This window comes from Pseudophryne corroboree, chromosome 4, assembly GCF_028390025.1.
Source record: "Pseudophryne corroboree isolate aPseCor3 chromosome 4, aPseCor3.hap2, whole genome shotgun sequence".
Taxonomy (NCBI): Eukaryota; Metazoa; Chordata; class Amphibia; order Anura; family Myobatrachidae; genus Pseudophryne; species Pseudophryne corroboree.
In genome coordinates this window covers 493,223,639-493,240,491 of record NC_086447.1, presented here as the reverse complement: position 1 = coordinate 493,240,491, position 16,853 = coordinate 493,223,639, and the positions used below count along the sequence as shown (strand labels likewise).

At 48.9% G+C, this 16,853-nt stretch overlaps 1 protein-coding gene across 1 annotated transcript in view; it reads right to left on the bottom strand.

Moving 5' to 3' along the window:
• Nucleotides 1–16,853, bottom strand: part of AMD1 (adenosylmethionine decarboxylase 1) — a 106,309-nt gene that overhangs the window by 56,440 nt on the left and 33,016 nt on the right. The window contains exon 2 of the mRNA XM_063917137.1: nucleotides 13,149–13,235. Coding sequence (XP_063773207.1) covers nucleotides 13,149–13,235 — 87 coding nt within the window. The remainder of the gene's footprint in view (nucleotides 1–13,148; nucleotides 13,236–16,853) is intronic.

Here is a 16,853-nt window from a genome sequence, read left to right as displayed (position 1 = left end):
ACGGGCGGGAGAGTGCGGATGACTCTGCAGCACCGATTGAGCAAACATGAGGTCCTCCTCAGCCAGGGTATCAAACTTGTAAAACTTTGCAAAGGTGTTTGAACCCGACCAGGTAGCTGCTCGGCACAACTGTAACGCCGAGAAGCCTCGGGCAGCCGCCCCAGAAGAGCCCACCTTCCTAGTGGAATGGGCCTTAACCGATTTTGGCAACGGCAAGCCAGCCGTAGAATGAGCCTGCTGAATTGTGTTACAGATCCAGCGAGCAATAGTCTGCTTAGAAGCAGGAGCGCCAACCTTGTTGGCTGCATACAGGACAAACAGTGCCTCTGTTTTTCTGACCCGAGCCGTTCTGGCCACGTAAATTTTCAAAGCCCTGACTACATCAAGGGACTCGGAATCCTCCAAGTCTCGCGTAGCCACAGGCACCACAATAGGTTGGTTCATATGAAAAGATGAAACCACTTTTGGCAAGAATTGAGGACGAGTCAAAGCCGCCAACTCCGACACTCGCCTAGCCGAAGCCAAGGCTAACAACATAACCACTTTCCAAGTGAGATACTTTAATTCCACCGTTTTAAGTGGTTCAAACCAGTGGGACTTAAGGAAACTCAACACCACGTTAAGGTCCCAAGGCACCACTGGAGGTGCAAAAGGAGGCTAAATATGCAGCACTCCCTTCACAAAAGTCTGTACTTCTGGGAGAGAAGCCAATTCCTTCTGAAAGAAAATGGATAGGGCCGAAATCTGAACCTTAATGGAGCCTAATTATAGGCCCAAATTCACTCCAGTTTGTAGGAAGTGAAGGAAACGGCCCAGATGGAATTCTTCCGTAGGAGCATTCCTGGACTCGCACCAAGAAACATACTTCCGCCATAAACGGTGACGTTAGCTGTCACGTCCTTCCTAGCCTTTATCAGAGTAGGAATGACCTCATCCGGAGTACCCTTTTCCGCTAGGATCCGGCGTTCAACCGCCATGCCGTCAAACGCAGCCACGGTAAGTCTTGGAACAGACAAGGCCCCTGTTGCAACAGGTCCTGTCTTAGCGGGAGGGGCCACGGATCTTCTGTGAGCATTTCCTGCAGATCCGGATACCAGGCCCTTCGTAGCCAGTCTGGAACAATGAGAATTGTCTGTACTCCTCTTTTTCTTATGATTCTCAACACCTTGGGGATGAGAGGAAGAGGAGGAAACACATAGACCGACTGGAACACCCACGGTGTCACCATGGCGTCCACTGCCACCGCCTGAGGGTCTCTTGACCTGGCGCAATACCGCTGTAGTTTTTTGTTGAGGCGGGACGCCATCATGTCTATTTGGGGCAGCCCCCACCGACTTGCAATCTGTGCGAAGACTTCCTGAAGAAGTCCCCACTCTCCCGGATGTAGATCGTGTCTGCTGAGGAAGTCTGCTTCCCAGTTGTCCACCCCCGGAATGAACACTGCTGACAGTGCGCCGACATGATTTTCCACCCAGCGAAGAATCCTGGTGGCTTCCGTCATTGCCACTCTGCTCCTTGTGCCGCCTTGGTGGTTTACATGAGCCACTGCGGTGATGTTGTCTGACTGAATCAGAACTGGTAGATCGCAAAGCAAAAAGTCTCCGCTTGACGAAGGTCGTTGTATATGGCCCTCAGCTCCAGGACGTTGATGTGAAGACAAGTCTCCTGGCTTGACCAAAGACCTTGGAAGTTTCTTCCCTGTGTGATTGCTCCCCAACCTCGGAGGCTCGCGTCCGTGGTTACCACAATCCAATCCTGAATGCCGAACCTGCGACCCTCTAGAAGGTGAGCACTCTGCAGCCACCACAGGAGAGACACCCTGGCCCTGGGGGACAGGGTGATCAACTGATGAATCTGTAGATGTGACCCGGACCACTTGTCCAGTAGGTCCCATTGGAAAGTCCTCGCATGGAACCTGCCGAAGGGAATGGCCTCGTAAGACGCCACCATCTTTCCCAGGACTCGAGTGCAGTGATACACTGACACCTGTTTTGACTTCAATAGGTCCCTGACCAGAGTCATGAGTTCCTGGGCCTTTTCTATCGGAAGATAAATCCTTTTCTGGTCCGTATCCATAATCACCCCTAAGAAGGTCAAACGAGTCGTAGGAACCAACTGTGACTTTGGGATATTGAGAATCCAGCCGTGTTGCTGTAACACCTTCATTGAAAGTGACACGCTGTTCAACAACTGCTCTCGTGATCTCCTTTTATGAGATCGTCCAAGTACGGGATAATTGTGAACCCTGCTTGCGCAGGAGCACCTCATCTCCGCCATTACCTTGGTGAAAATCCTCGGGCCGTGGAAAGCCCAAACGGCAACGTCCTGTACCGCAAATCTCAAGCACGCCTGATGAGGTGGATAAATGGGAACATGAAGGTATGCATCCTTTATGTCCAGTGATACCATAAAATCCCCCCCTTCTAGGCTAGCAATGATCGCTCTGAGCGATTCCATCTTGAACTTGAACCTTTTCAAGTATAGGTTCAAGGATTTTAAATTTAGAATGGGTCTGACCGAACCGTCCGGTTTCGGGACTACAAACAGGGTTGAGTAATACCCCTTCCCTTGTTGAAGCAGGGGAACTTTGACCACCACCTGTTGAAGACACAATTTGTGAATCGCATTTAAAACTATCTCCCTTTCTGGGGGAGAAGCTGGCAGGGCCGATTTGAAAAACCGGCGAGGAGGCACCTCTTCGAATTCCAGCTTGTACCCCTGGGAAACAATTTCTATTGCCCAGGGATCCACCTGTGAGTGAACCCAGATGTGGCTGAAAAGTCGAAGACGTGCCCCCACTGGGGCGGACTCCCTCAGCGGAGCCCCAGCGTCATGCAGTGGATTTTGCAGAGGCCGGGGAGGACTTCTGCTCCTGGGAACTAGCTGTGGTAGGCAGCTTTTTCGCTCTGCCAAGAAAGGACGATCCTCGTACTCTCTTGTTTCTATTTGACCGAAAGGACTGCATCTGATAATGTGGCGCTTTCTTAGGCTGTGAGGGAATATAAGGCAAAAAAATAAGAATTTACTCACCGGTAATTCTATTTCTCGTAGTCCGTAGTGGATGCTGGGGACTCCGTAAGGACCATGGGGAATAGACGGGCTCCGCAGGAGACTGGGCACTCTATAAGAAAGATTTGGTACTATCTGGTGTGCACTGGCTCCTCCCTCTATGCCCCTCCTCCAGACCTCAGTTAGGATACTGTGCCCGGAAGAGCTGACACAATAAGGAAGGATTTTGAATCCCGGGTAAGACTCATACCAGCCACACCAATCACACCGTATAACTCGTGATATTATACCCAGTTAACAGTATGAAATATAACTGAGCCTCTCAACAGATGGCTCAACAATAACCCTTTAGTTAGGCAATAACTATATACAAGTATTGCAGACAATCCGCACTTGGGATGGGCGCCCAGCATCCACTACGGACTACGAGAAATAGAATTACCGGTGAGTAAATTCTTATTTTCTCTGACGTCCTAGTGGATGCTGGGGACTCCGTAAGGACCATGGGGATTATACCAAAGCTCCCAAACGGACGGGAGAGTGCAGATGACTCTGCAGCACCGAATGAGAGAACTCAAGGTCCTCCTCAGCCAGGGTATCAAATTTGTAGAATTTAGCAAACGTGTTTGCCCCTGACCAAGTTGCAGCTCGGCAAAGTTGTAAAGCCGAGACCCCTCGGGCAGCCGCCCAAGATGAGCCCACCTTCCTCGTGGAATGGGCTTTCACTGATTTAGGATGCGGCAATCCAGCTGCAGAATGCGCCAGCTGAATTGTGCTACAAATCCAGCGAGCAATAGTCTGCTTAGAAGCAGGAGCACCTATTTTGTTGGGTGCATACAGGATAAAAAGCGAGTCAGTTTTCCTGACTCCAGCCGTCCTGGAAACATAGATTTTCAAGGCCCTGACTACGTCCAGTAACTTGGAATCCTCCAAGTCCCTAGTAGCCGCAGGCACCACAATAGGTTGGTTCAAGTGAAAAGCTGATACCACCTTAGGGAGAAACTGGGGACGAGTCCTCAATTCTGCCCTATCCATATGGAAAATCAGATAAGGGCTTTTACATGACAAAGCCGCCAATTCTGACACACGCCTGGCCGAAGCCAAGGCCAATAACATGACCACTTTCCACGTGAGATATTTCAGATCCACAGTTTTAAGTGGTTCAAACCAATGTGATTTTAGGAAACTCAACACCACATTGAGATCCCAAGGTGCCACCGGAGGCACAAAAGGGGGCTGAATATGAAGCACTCCCTTTACAAAAGTCTGAACTTCAGGCAGTGAAGCCAGTTCTTTCTGGAAGAAAATCGACAGAGCCGAAATCTGGACCTTAATGGAACCCAATTTTAGGCCCATAGTCACTCCCGACTGTAGGAAGTGCAGAAAACGACCCAGCTGAAATTCCTCTGTAGGGGCCTTCCTGGCCTCACACCACGCAACATATTTTCGCCAAATACGGTGATAATGGTTTGCGGTTACTTCTTTCCTGGATTTTATCAGCGTAGGAATGACTTCTTCCGGAATGCCCTTTTCCTTTAGGATCCGGAATTCAACCGCCATGCCGTCAAACGCAGCCGCGGTAAGTCTTGGAACAGACAGGGCCCCTGCTGTAGCAGATCTTGTCTGAGCGGTAGAGGCCATGGGTCCTCTGATATCATTTCTTGAAGTTCTGGGTACCAAGCTCTTCTTGGCCAATCCGGAACCACGAGTATCGTTCTTACTCCTCGCCTTCTTATTATTCTCAGTACCTTTGGTACGAGAGGCAGAGGAGGGAACACATAAACCGACTGGTACACCCACGGTGTCACTAGAGCGTCCACAGCTATCGCCTGAGGGTCCCTTGACCTGGCGCAATATCTCTTTAGCTTTTTGTTGAGGCGGGACGCCATCATGTCCACCTGTGGCCTTTCCCAACGGTTTACCAACAGTAGGAAGACTTCTGGATGAAGTCCCCACTCTCCCGGGTGGAGGGCGTGTCTGCTGAGGAAGTCTGCTTCCCAGTTGTCCACTCCCGGAATGAATACTGCTGACAGTGCTAGTACGTGATTTTCCGCCCATCGGAGAATCCTTGTGGCTTCTGCAATCGCCATCCTGCTTCTTGTGCCGCCCTGTCGGTTTACATGGGCGACTGCCGTGATGTTGTCTGATTGGATCAGAACCGGCTGGTTTTGAAGCAGGGGCCTTGCCTGACTTAGGGCATTGTAAATGGCCCTCAGTTCCAGAATATTTATGTGTAGGGACGACTCCTGACTTGACCAAAGTCCCTGGAAATTTCTTCCCTGTGTGACTGCGCCCTAGCCTCGAAGGCTGGCATCCGTGGTCACCAGGACCCAGTCCTGTATGCCGAATCTGCGGCCCTCTAGAAGATGAGCACTCTGCAGCCACCACAGTAGAGACACCCTGGTCCTCGGAGACAGGGTTATCAGTTGATGCATCTGAAGATGCGATCCCGACCACTTGTCCAAGAGGTCCCACTGGAAGGTCCTTGCATGGAACCTGCCGAATGGAATTGCTTCGTATGAAGCCACCATTTTTCCCAGGACTCGTGTGCAGTGATGCACCGATACCCGTTTTGGTTTTAGGAGGTCTCTGACTAGAGATGACAGCTCCTTGGCTTTCTCCTGCGGGAGAAACACTTTTTTCTGTTCTGTGTCCAGAATCATCCCCAGGAACAGTAAGCGTGTGGAAGGAACCAGTTGTGACTTTGGAATGTTTAGAATCCAGCCATGCTGTTGTAGCACTTCCCTGGATAGTGCTACTCCGACCAGTAGCTGCTCCCTGGACCTCGCCTTTATTAGGAGATCGTCCAAGTACGGGATAATTAAAACTCCCTTTTTTCGAAGGAGTATCATCATTTCTGCCATTACCTTGGTAAACACCCTCGGTGCCGTGGACAGTCCAAACGGTAGTGTCTGGAATTGGTAATGGCAATCCTGTACCACAAATCTGAGGTACTCCTGGTGAGGAAGGTAAATGGGGACATGCAGGTAAGCATCCTTGATGTCCAGGGATACCATGTAATCCCCCTCGTCCAGGCTTGCAATAACCGCCCTGAGCGATTCCATCTTGAACTTTAATCTTTTTATGTATGTGTTCAAAGATTTCAAATTTAAAATGGGTCTCACCGAACCGTCCGGTTTCGGTACCACAAACAGTGTGGAATAGTAACCCCGTCCTTGTTGAAGTAGGGGTACCTTGACTATCACCTGCTGGGAATACAGCTTGTGAATTGCCTCTAGCACAGCCTCCCTGCCCGAGGGAGTTGTCGGTAAGGCCGATTTGAGGAAACGGCGGGGGAGAGGCGCCTCGAATTCCAGCTTGTACCCCCTGAGATACTACTTGAAGGATCCAGGGATCCACCCATGAGCGAACCCACTGATCGCTGAAATTTTTGAGGCGGCCCCCCACCGTACCTGGCTCCGCCTGTGGAGCCCCACCGTCATGCGGCGGATTTGGAAGAAGCGGGGGAGGACTTTTGTTCCTGGGAACCTGCTGTGTGTTGCAGCTTTTTTCCCCTTCCTCTGCCTCTAGACAGAAAGGACCCGCCTTTTCCCCGCCTGTTTTTCTGGGGTCGAAAGGACTGTACCTGATAATACGGCGCTTTCTTAGGCTGTGAGGGGACATGGGGCAAAAATGCTGACTTCCCAGCTGTTGCTGTGGAAACAAGGTCTGAGAGACCATCCCCGAATAACTCCTCACCCTTATAAGGCAAAACTTCCATGTGCCTTTTAGAATCTGCATCCCCTGTCCACTGCCGAGTCCATAAGCCTCTCCTAGCAGAAATGGACAATGCACTTATTCTAGATGCCAGCCGGCAGATCTCCCTCTGTGCATCTCTCATGTACAAGACTGAGTCTTTTATATGCTCTACGGTTAGCAATATAGTGTCCCTGTCTAGGGTGTCAATATTTTCCGACAGGGAATCTGACCAAGCAGCAGCAGCACTGCACATCCACGCTGAAGCAATAGCTGGTCTCAGTATAACACCAGTGTGTGTATATATAGACTTTAGGATAGCCTCCTGCTTTCTATCAGCAGGTTCCTTTAGGGCGGCCGTATCCGGAGACGGTAGTGCCACCTTTTTAGACAAACGTGTGAGCGCTTTATCCACCCTAGGGGGAGTTTCCCAACGTGACCTATCCTCTGGCGAGAAAGGGAACGCCATTAGTAATTTTTTTGAAATCACCAATTTTTTATCGGGGGAAGCCCACGCTTCTTCACACACTTCATTTAATTCTTCAGATGGGGGAAAAACTATTGGTAGTTTTTTCTCCCCAAACATAATACCCTTTTTTGAGGTACCTGGGTTTATATCAGAAATGTGTAATACCTCTTTCATTGCCTCAATCATGCAACGAATGGCTCTAGTGGACATTAAATTTGACTCATCGTCGACGACACTGGTATCAGTATCCGTGTCGACATCTGTGTCTGCCATCTGAGGTAGTGGGCGTTTCAGAGCCCCTGATGGCCTTTGAATTGTCTGGGCAGGCACGAGCTGAGAAGCCGGCTGTCCCGCATTTGGCATGTCGTCAAATTTTTTATGTAAGGAGTCGACACTTGCACGTAATTCCTTCCATAAGTCCATCCACTCAGGTGTCTGCCCCGCAGAGGGTGACATCACATTTATAGGCATCTGCTCCGTCTCCACATAAGCCTCCTCATCAAACATGTCGACACAGCCGTACCGACACACCGCACACACACAGGGAATGCTCTTAAAGGAGACAGGACCCCACAAAAGCCCTTTGGGGAGACAGAGAGAGAGTATGCCAGCACACACCAGAGCGCTATATAATGCAGGGACTAACTGAATTATGTCCCCTTATAGCTGCTATAAGTTATACTGCGCCTAACCTAAATTTAGTGCCCCCCCTCTCTTTTTTACCCTTTCTGTAGTGTAGACTGCAGGGGAGAGTCAGGGAGCTTCCTTCCAGCGGAACTGTGAGGGAGAAATAGCGCCAGTGTGCTGAGGGAGATGGCTCCGCCCCTTTTACGGCAGACTTTTCTCCCGCTTTTTTCTGGATTCTGGCAGGGGTAATTACCACATATATAGCCTCTGGGGCTATATATTGTGGTTATTTTGCCAGCCAAGGTGTTTTTATTGCTGCTCAGGGCGCCCCCCCCAGCGCCCTGCACCCTCAGTGACCGGAGTGTGAAGTGTGTATGAGGAGCAATGGCGCACAGCTGCAGTGCTGTGCGCTACCTTGGTGAAGACTGAAGTCTTCTGCCGCCGAATTTCCGGACCATCTTCTTGCTTCTGGCTCTGTAAGGGGGACGGCGGCGCGGCTCCGGGAACGAACACCAAGGACGGGTCCTGCGGTCGATCCCTCTGGAGCTAATGGTGTCCAGTAGCCTAAGAAGCCCAAGCTAGCTGCAAGCAGGTAGGTTCGCTTCTTCTCCCCTTAGTCCCTCGTTGCAGTGAGCCTGTTGCCAGCAGGTCTCACTGTAAAATAAAAAACCAAACATATACTTTCTTTCTAGGAGCTCAGGAGAGCCCCTAGTGTGCATCCAGCTCGGCCGGGCACAGAAATCTAACGGAGGTCTGGAGGAGGGGCATAGAGGGAGGAGCCAGTGCACACCAGATAGTACCAAATCTTTCTTATAGAGTGCCCAGTCTCCTGCGGAGCCCGTCTATTCCCCATGGTCCTTACGGAGTCCCCAGCATCCACTAGGACGTCAGAGATATTTGATTTACCTGCCGTAGCTGTGGAAACCAGGTCTGATAGACCTTCCCCAAACAATTCCTCACCCCTGTAAGGTAAAACCTCCATATGCCTCTTTGAGTCAGCATCACCTGTCCATTGCTGGGTCCATGGGACTCGTCTAGCAGAAATCGCCATAGTGTTGACTCTAGAACCCAGTAGGCCAATGTCTCTTTGAGCATCTCTCATATACAAGACAGCATCTTTAATATGACCCAGGGTCAATAACATGGTATCCTTATCCAGGGTATCAATTTCCGCCGATAAGATCTCTGTCCACGCTATTACAGCGCTACAAACCCAAGCCGACGCTATCGCCGGTCTGAGTAAGGTACCAGAATGTGTGTAAATAGACTTCAAGGTAGTCTCCTGCTTGCGATCAGCAGGATCACTGAGGGTAGCCGTATCTTGGGATAGCAGCGCTACCTTTTTGGACAAGCGTGTCAACGCTTTGTCCACCCTTGGGGCGGACTCCCACCGTATCCTGTCCTTATTCTGGAAAGGATGCGCCATAAGAATCCTTTTGGGAATCTGCAGTTTTTTGTCTGGAGATTCCCAAGCCTTTTCAAATAACTCATTCAGCTCATGAGACGGGGGAAAGGATACCTCAGGTTTCTTTTCCTTATACATGCGCACCCTCGTGTCAGGGACAGGGGGTTCATCCGTGATATGCAACACCTCTTTTATTGCAATGATCATATAATGAATACTTTTAGCCAATTTTGGCTGTAACTTTGCATCATCGTAGTCGACACTGGAGTCAGAATCCGTGTCGGTATCCGTGTATACTATTTGGGATAGTGGGCGCTTTTGAGACCCCGAAGGTCCCTGTGACATAGGGGCAGGCAGGGCTTGACACCCTGTACATCCCTTGGACTCAGCTTTGTCCAACCTTTTGTGCAATAAATTCACATTAGCACTTAAAACATTCCACATATCCAACCAGTCAGGTGTCAGTGTTGCCGACGGAGACACCACAGTCATTTGCTCCACCTCCCTAGGAGAGCCTTCTACCTCAGACATGCCGACACACGCGTACCGAAACACCACACACTCAGGGAATCCCCTTATCTGAAGACAGTTCCCCCTTAAGGCCCTTTGGAGAGACAGAGAGAGAGTATGCCAGCACACACCCAGCGCTAATGACCCAGGGAAAAAACACAATGTTTACCCAGATAGCGCTGTTATCTATTTTGCGCCAAATTATGTCCCCCCCCCCCTTCTTAAAAGCCCTCTTTCACCGTGGTAAGCAGGGGAGAGTCCGGGGAGCTTCTTCTCAGCGGTGTGCTGTGGAGAAAATGGCGCTGGTGAGTGCTGAGGAACAAGCTCCGCCCCCTCAGCTGCGGGCTTCGGTCCCGCTGAAAAATTTAAAAAAACTGGCGGGGGTCTCATATATACAGTGCCTAGCCTGTATATCACTATTTAAGCCAGATTTGGAGGTCCTTATTGCTGCCCAGGGTGCCCGCCCTGCACACTTACAGTGACTGCCGTGTGTGTGCTGTGTGGGAGCAATGGCGCACAGCGTTACCGCTGTGCGTTACCTCTATGAAGATCTGAAGTCTTCTGCCGCCTCTGAAGTCTTCTTTCTTCACATACTCACCCGGCTTCTATCTTCCGGCTCTGCGAGGAGGACGGCGGCGCGGCTCTTGGACGAACGGCGAGGGTGAGACCTGTGTTCCGTTCCCTCTGGAGCTAATGGTGTCCAGTGGCCTAAGAAACAGAGCCTAACATTAAAGTAGGTCTGTTTCTCTCCCCTCAGTCCCTCGATGCAGGGAGTCTGTTGCCAGCAGGCTCCCTGAAAATAAAAAACCTAACAAAATACTTTCTTTTCAGGAAACTCAGGAGAGCTCCCTGTAATGCACCCAGTCTCCTCTGGGCACAGTAATAAACTGAGGTCTGGAGGAGGGGCATAGAGGGAGGAGCCAGTGCACACCCATACCTAAAGTTCTTTTTTTAGTGCCCATGTCTCCTGCGGAGCCCGTCAATCCCCATGGTCCTTACGGAGTCCCCAGCATCCTCTAGGTCGCAAGAGAAACCTTGATTAACCATGTTTTAATGCTTTCTAACATTAACCATCCAAAGTTATTAGGCTTTGATATGATATATTGTAAATCATTCAATGGGGGAGATTAAAATGTTTGAAAAGTCAGTCGGGAGTCTGTTTTTTTTCCTATCTAATAGACAGGAAAAAACAGACACCCAACCGACTTTTCACACATTTGAATCTCCCCCAATGAAAACAATTTTTGTACTGTTCATCATTCCTATAACATCTGAATATGCCCCAATCACATGTCCTCCTTTCTCTTTGTTGTTTGACTATACATCTGAATATATGTAGATAGATCATTAAACATATTAAAACACACAATGTACACTCAGTTATAGATGAAACTGAAGATAAGAACAAGTTTATGTTAAGCAATAGCTCTACTTATTACTTATAATTAAATAAATAACTAGGAATAAAAAATGGAAAGTCCAAAAGCATATTTCAGATAAACACACAAAAAGTAGTTACGTTTTCGCACTGGGCATGTCGCTGGCTTTAAACATTTTGAATAAAATTTTTTTTGCTATGTAAGTTTTTTTTAAGTCTGCATAATAAAAAAAAAAAAAAAGTTTGCTTTTTTAAACATTTGGTTTAAACCAGCCAACCCTGTTTGCAAGGATATGGTTGATGAATTGAATTGACATTACATAATGTGTTCATTAGTGACAACTCTTGATTTCATTATATACATTGAAAAATGACAAAGGTGAACACTTATAGCCACTGTACATGCACAGAAATCCAGGCTTTTCTGCTCTTTACTAGTCACTAGAAATGCCGTCCATTATCCTAGTGGGATTCTTTAGTATCCTGCCAGTGAAAGATAATGCTACAGTCTTCAGCCTCATAACTTAGATAACAGTAAATTTGGTGGCAGTCCCCCATATTTCTATATACTGGCCAAAAACAAGATTGCAGATTACATTTATGCTATACACAACTCAATTCCTATCTGCAGCTTAACCCATAGGAACACAAGGGGTTGAATGTACTTCAAAAGGATAATGCCTAGTACAAAATAGTGTGGGTTTTACAACGTGCTAGAATAATTCCTGACCCCTAGAAAATCAGATTATTGCCTGAACTGGGGCCAATTTTGAATTGGGAGCAAAACCAAAAAATAATTAACTTTGCATCTGGACCAAACCATGCTGCAAAAAAAATAAAAATAAAAATCTTCCACAAATGCTGGACGGCTTTACATTAGCACTGCAATTTAGATTTAAACTAGGTCACGTCCCTACTAGGGATGGCTATCAGTGTGTTAATTATCGATGGTGAAGCTGTGCGTGGCATCAATGCTAATTAGCTATGGTATGGGAGACCATTGATGCTTTCACCCACCATCCCTGTTCTTTCAGTTACTGGCCTGTGGGAAAACCAGCCTGGGGGTGGGGCTTAGCAGGTGTCAGGGGGTGGCGCAATTATCTGTGGCCCTGCACCTTGTAAAAAAAAAAAAAAAAAAAAAAAGGTACATTTGATGGAAGGAAACCATCTATTTCTCTCCCATCGATGGCAAAAGTATTCGACAGACCATAAACTATTGATCATCCCTAGCCCCTACTGAACTATATCTCTCTGCACATACTGCATCTCCCCCACCTACATGGCAATATAATTCTGTCACTTATTTTTTTACTTTGTTCCCAACTCTGAATCAGCCCTACTGCTGACACATGGCAGCTAGTCACAACTTTCATCAGCTACATCCTGAACAACAAACCGTACTGCACAACTGCTTATTACACGTTTCTTATTAAAGCTAGTTTAATGAAACTGAATCACTTGTACCATTAAGAGTACATTTCAGGCAAAAAAACAATTTCATGTACACAGATTGATTAAAGACAGTCGTACAAACAAAGGGGTCGATTCTATTCGGCAACTAATGAATAGCGCCGGGAATTAGCTCCCGACGCTATTCAATTCAGCAACTAATTACCTGCAATTGTCGGGAATTCTTCTCTCATCCCCGGGGGATGAGAGAAGAAACCCGACAAAAGTGCTGCCGCAAGGCTGATTCTGTCGGGAATCAGCCTCGCGCCGGGGAGTTAAGTCGGAGAATGCCCGTTCTCCCGACAATTCAACCTGTTTTGTCGGCGAGAACGGGCCATCGCCGACGTAACTAGTTGCTGAATTGAATAGCGTCGGGAGCTAATTCCCGGCGCTATTCATTAGTTGCCGAATAGAATCGACCCTAAAGATTTTAAATTTGTCAAAATAAGCGGAGTAACCCTTTACACATTGATGGAATCTTGTCAATGCCAAGAGTGGTGTTGGATGAAAGCAGTCTTGCGTAATTTACATGGGTTAGACTTGATCACCAAAGTAATCATATGCAATTTACGTGGTATTCTTGCAAAATGTTGTAAACACATTACCTGAGTACATAAGCTTCCTGCTTGTCAGTTTTTGTCACACTTATGATCAAACAGTGAACATTCTCCAAAAGTTTGTCCCACTCAAACCTGAAAAACAAAATAAAGTGGGGGAAAAAAAAAAAAAATTAAAAAGATTGTTTGTAATGTAATACACAGGCTAGTTGGGACTTCGCTCATGACAGATAACATGTTACGAATGTCCATGTATAAAAGCATTCTCTTATTAGATGAACTGGCCCTATTTAACAGATCTGAAAAGTGATTATGTGCAATAGCGGGAATCAGGCAGGGAGGGAGGGGTCAGAGTATGCAGGGTCTCCATTTCCCAGCAGGCAGTAGCCGTGGGTTGATGTCTCTCAGAGATCACCCTTCGCTTATCGCCAAAAAAAGCAACTACTACATTTGAAAACAATGTAAATTACAAAAATAAACAAAATTGGGGTGTGATGATATATTGTGTAGGACATACTCAGAATTGGGGATCATTATGATAAGGATGAATGATGAAATTAAAATAATGCTAGACGCTCCCTCAAAGGCAGAGCTAGACCTGCACACCCTAATGTAAGGTGCTGTGCATACCTATGTATAGAACCCATAAGGGTTTTCAGCTTGCACTAAAAACCTACCTGCAAATACTTGTTTCTCTGTCTAGAATGGAGGCTGTGGGTAGGCTCTCCTTTGCCACTTCCGTTATTGCTGGACTATTAGAAATGGCAAGTGGGATGTTTCAATCCAAAAACTCCTATAATGAATTACCAAGAAAATATCACTAGGCAGCTAAAACCGTTTCAGATCGCGAACAGGCGATGCAGGTACATCCCAGGTGCGAGCACCTGAGCCCCTTTCACATCGCTGTACCCAGCCCAGCATACTGTCGGGGCGGTGACACGTGCGGGGGGCAGCGCTTGGAGATAATCTTATCCCAAAGCGCCGCCCAATCTATACAGTGTGAACGGGAAATGGGTCGCATCGACTCAGCAACCTGTTCACACTGCACAGTGACCAGGGTTGAAACTGGTCAACCCTGTTCGCTACCAGGGTTAAAATACCGGGTCGCTCTACACAGGGTATTTCCCCTGCGCCCTTTCAGACTGCACAGCAACCCAGGTTATGCGTACTCATGTGGAATAATCCGGGTTACAAACTGGCGGTCTGAAAGGGGTATAAGCAATACCAAGCTGAAAGGAAGCAGCAACAGCCTTACGGCTTTTCTGGTTCACTCTAGATACATGGGTTATTCCAAATGACACCAAATAAAACAAGGTTTCAGATTGTAATAAAATGTGGTATATTGATGTCTTGGGGGGAGGAGTAGAGGGTGGCGGGCTTAACTCCATAATGGAGTATGCCAATTCCTGGGCGCCGTCCCCAGGGAATCAGCAGGTAGTATGCACGGAAATCTTTCAGGGATAGCCAGCGCTGGATCCCCCGGAAGATTTCCATGCATACCACCGAAGAGGTTAAAGCTGCAATTTAACAGCTTTCTATTAACATTTTCTTTTAAATTGCATCTGCAGCCCACCTTCCTCAGGGTATGAGAGGAAGGATTCGGTATGCAATACCAGCAGACGAAACACCGGCTGTCAGTATCCCAACAGCAGCATCCTTTCTACGAGTCCCCTCACGGACACGCCATGAATCGGGCCTGGTGGAGAGCTTCGCTTGCCACAGGTTCTATTCCCACTCAGTGGCGTGGATCCATCAACCAAGTGGGAGTTACGATGGGGGGCCAGTAATCCGACTGCCAGTAAAATGACGGCTGTCGGGGCCGTGGCCACGGCAGCACAGGAGTAGGAAGCAGATCCCGGGAGCTCCCTGGATAAACCACCCTAATATATCCTGACCCCCTCTGGTGAGCCTGGTTAACATGCTTCCCTTCCCTACACGGTGGGGCACCGACAGGCGACTTCCCCGCTATCCTCGAGGTCCGTACGCCCGCGGCGGAGCACTTCCGGAGCTGCGGCCTGTGCCTCCTCCGGATCCCCGGCCTCGATTTTGGCGGCTCTCGGCCGCGCTACGCCCGGAGCCTGTGGGACGGGCCGCTGTCGCCGCGGAGAGACGTCGGGACGACGGCTGGTCCTCCTCATCTCTGTGGGCTGTAGGTCGGGGCCCTGAATACCGGAGCGCACCCTGGAACTCCTGGAAGAGGAGAAAGGACACTGAGAGGTTGGCGGCCATTTTGGCTTCAGCTGCATGGACGGCCCCAGTGCTATGGACTGCTGATCCCCAGAAAATAATAGAAGGGATATTTCTTTTCATTTAAAGGCTGACTGGTCTGATAGCCTGTAACTGGTGAGTGACTTCTGCATACTGGGATCATTTTGCACCCTGACTTCATCTGCTGTCTCATTTTACATACTAATTACTGCATTGCTCCTGATTCTCACCTATATCCTGGGACGCTGCCTGTGCCTTCTTTTATATTTGTCTACTACTCTGACGACCAGCTGCGGTTATATTTCTGCTTATTACAACCCTAAAAATTCATTGCTGTTGTCTCCTTCTACGCCGCTGACCTGAGAATTTACCGGAGTGTCTGTTACTACCTATTGTCAGTCATGGTTCGGGACGGTCAGCGCACGGCTGCGGCTAAACTGGAGAGGTTTGTCAGACAACCTAACCCACGGGCCTCGCAGGCCACTCCGCAGGGGGCCTCTCCGTCACACTCCTGCTCTCCATCTGCAACAGCTGCTGAATCCCCTAACACACCCTCAGCTTCATCCCTTCAACAAGTGCTGGAGGCAATAGCAGGGTCGGAACAGCGTCTTTCAGATAAGATGGAGAAAGTGCAGTGTGATCTTTCACTGCTTCGGCAGGATGTCCAGCGCATACGAGAGAGAGTGGGAGAGGCGGAAACCCGTGTCTCGAATCTGGAGGATATGTGCGGTCCTATGAAACAATCCATTTCCACGGTGACCCAGCAGGTAACATCCCTGCAATCCAAGATACTAGACATGGAGGGTCGGCTGCGTAGAATAATGTGCGTTTTGTCGGCCTTCCGGAGAAGGAGGGGGGCTCCCAGCCTGAGGTCTTCCTTGAATCGTGGCTTAAGGAATTGTACGGCGCTGAATCCTTCACGGCACAATTTACGGTGGAGCGTGCACACCGGATATCATCCCGTCCTCTACCTCCTGGCGCTCCTCCGCGCACCTTCATCGCCAAATTTCTGTATTATAAGAATCGTGACTCGGTCCTCCGTCTGGGACGCACAAAAGGTCCCCTTACCAGGAATGGGATTACCGTGTCAGCTTTTCCTGATTTTGCCGCGGACGTCCAAAAGGATCGAGCCCAGTTTATGCCTATCAAGAGGCGCCTCAGAGACCTGAACCTTTCCTACCCTATGCTATTCCCCTCTCGACTCCGGGTGGTAGCGGACGGGGAAACCAAATTCTTCAATTCCCCAAGAGAGGCGGCCCAATGGCTGGACAGATATGCACCGGGAGCTCGTCAGCTGGCCCCGGACTGTTGCCCTGCACTGTCTAATGTTCATTTGGGATCACCAGAGGTCTCCACCCATGTCCAGGGAGCCCCCCCTTGGCGTTGGTGGCTCAGGACTTTTCTTACTCTTGCTCGCTTGATTTTGGCTAAGTGTTTTGGTTAAGATTTAGCCTTTGAGAGTTAGGAACGGTTGTTTGGGATATAAGTATGCCGAAGTTAGGGGTGGTATACGGGGAGGGGGGGAGGGGGGGGGGGGGGGGGGTC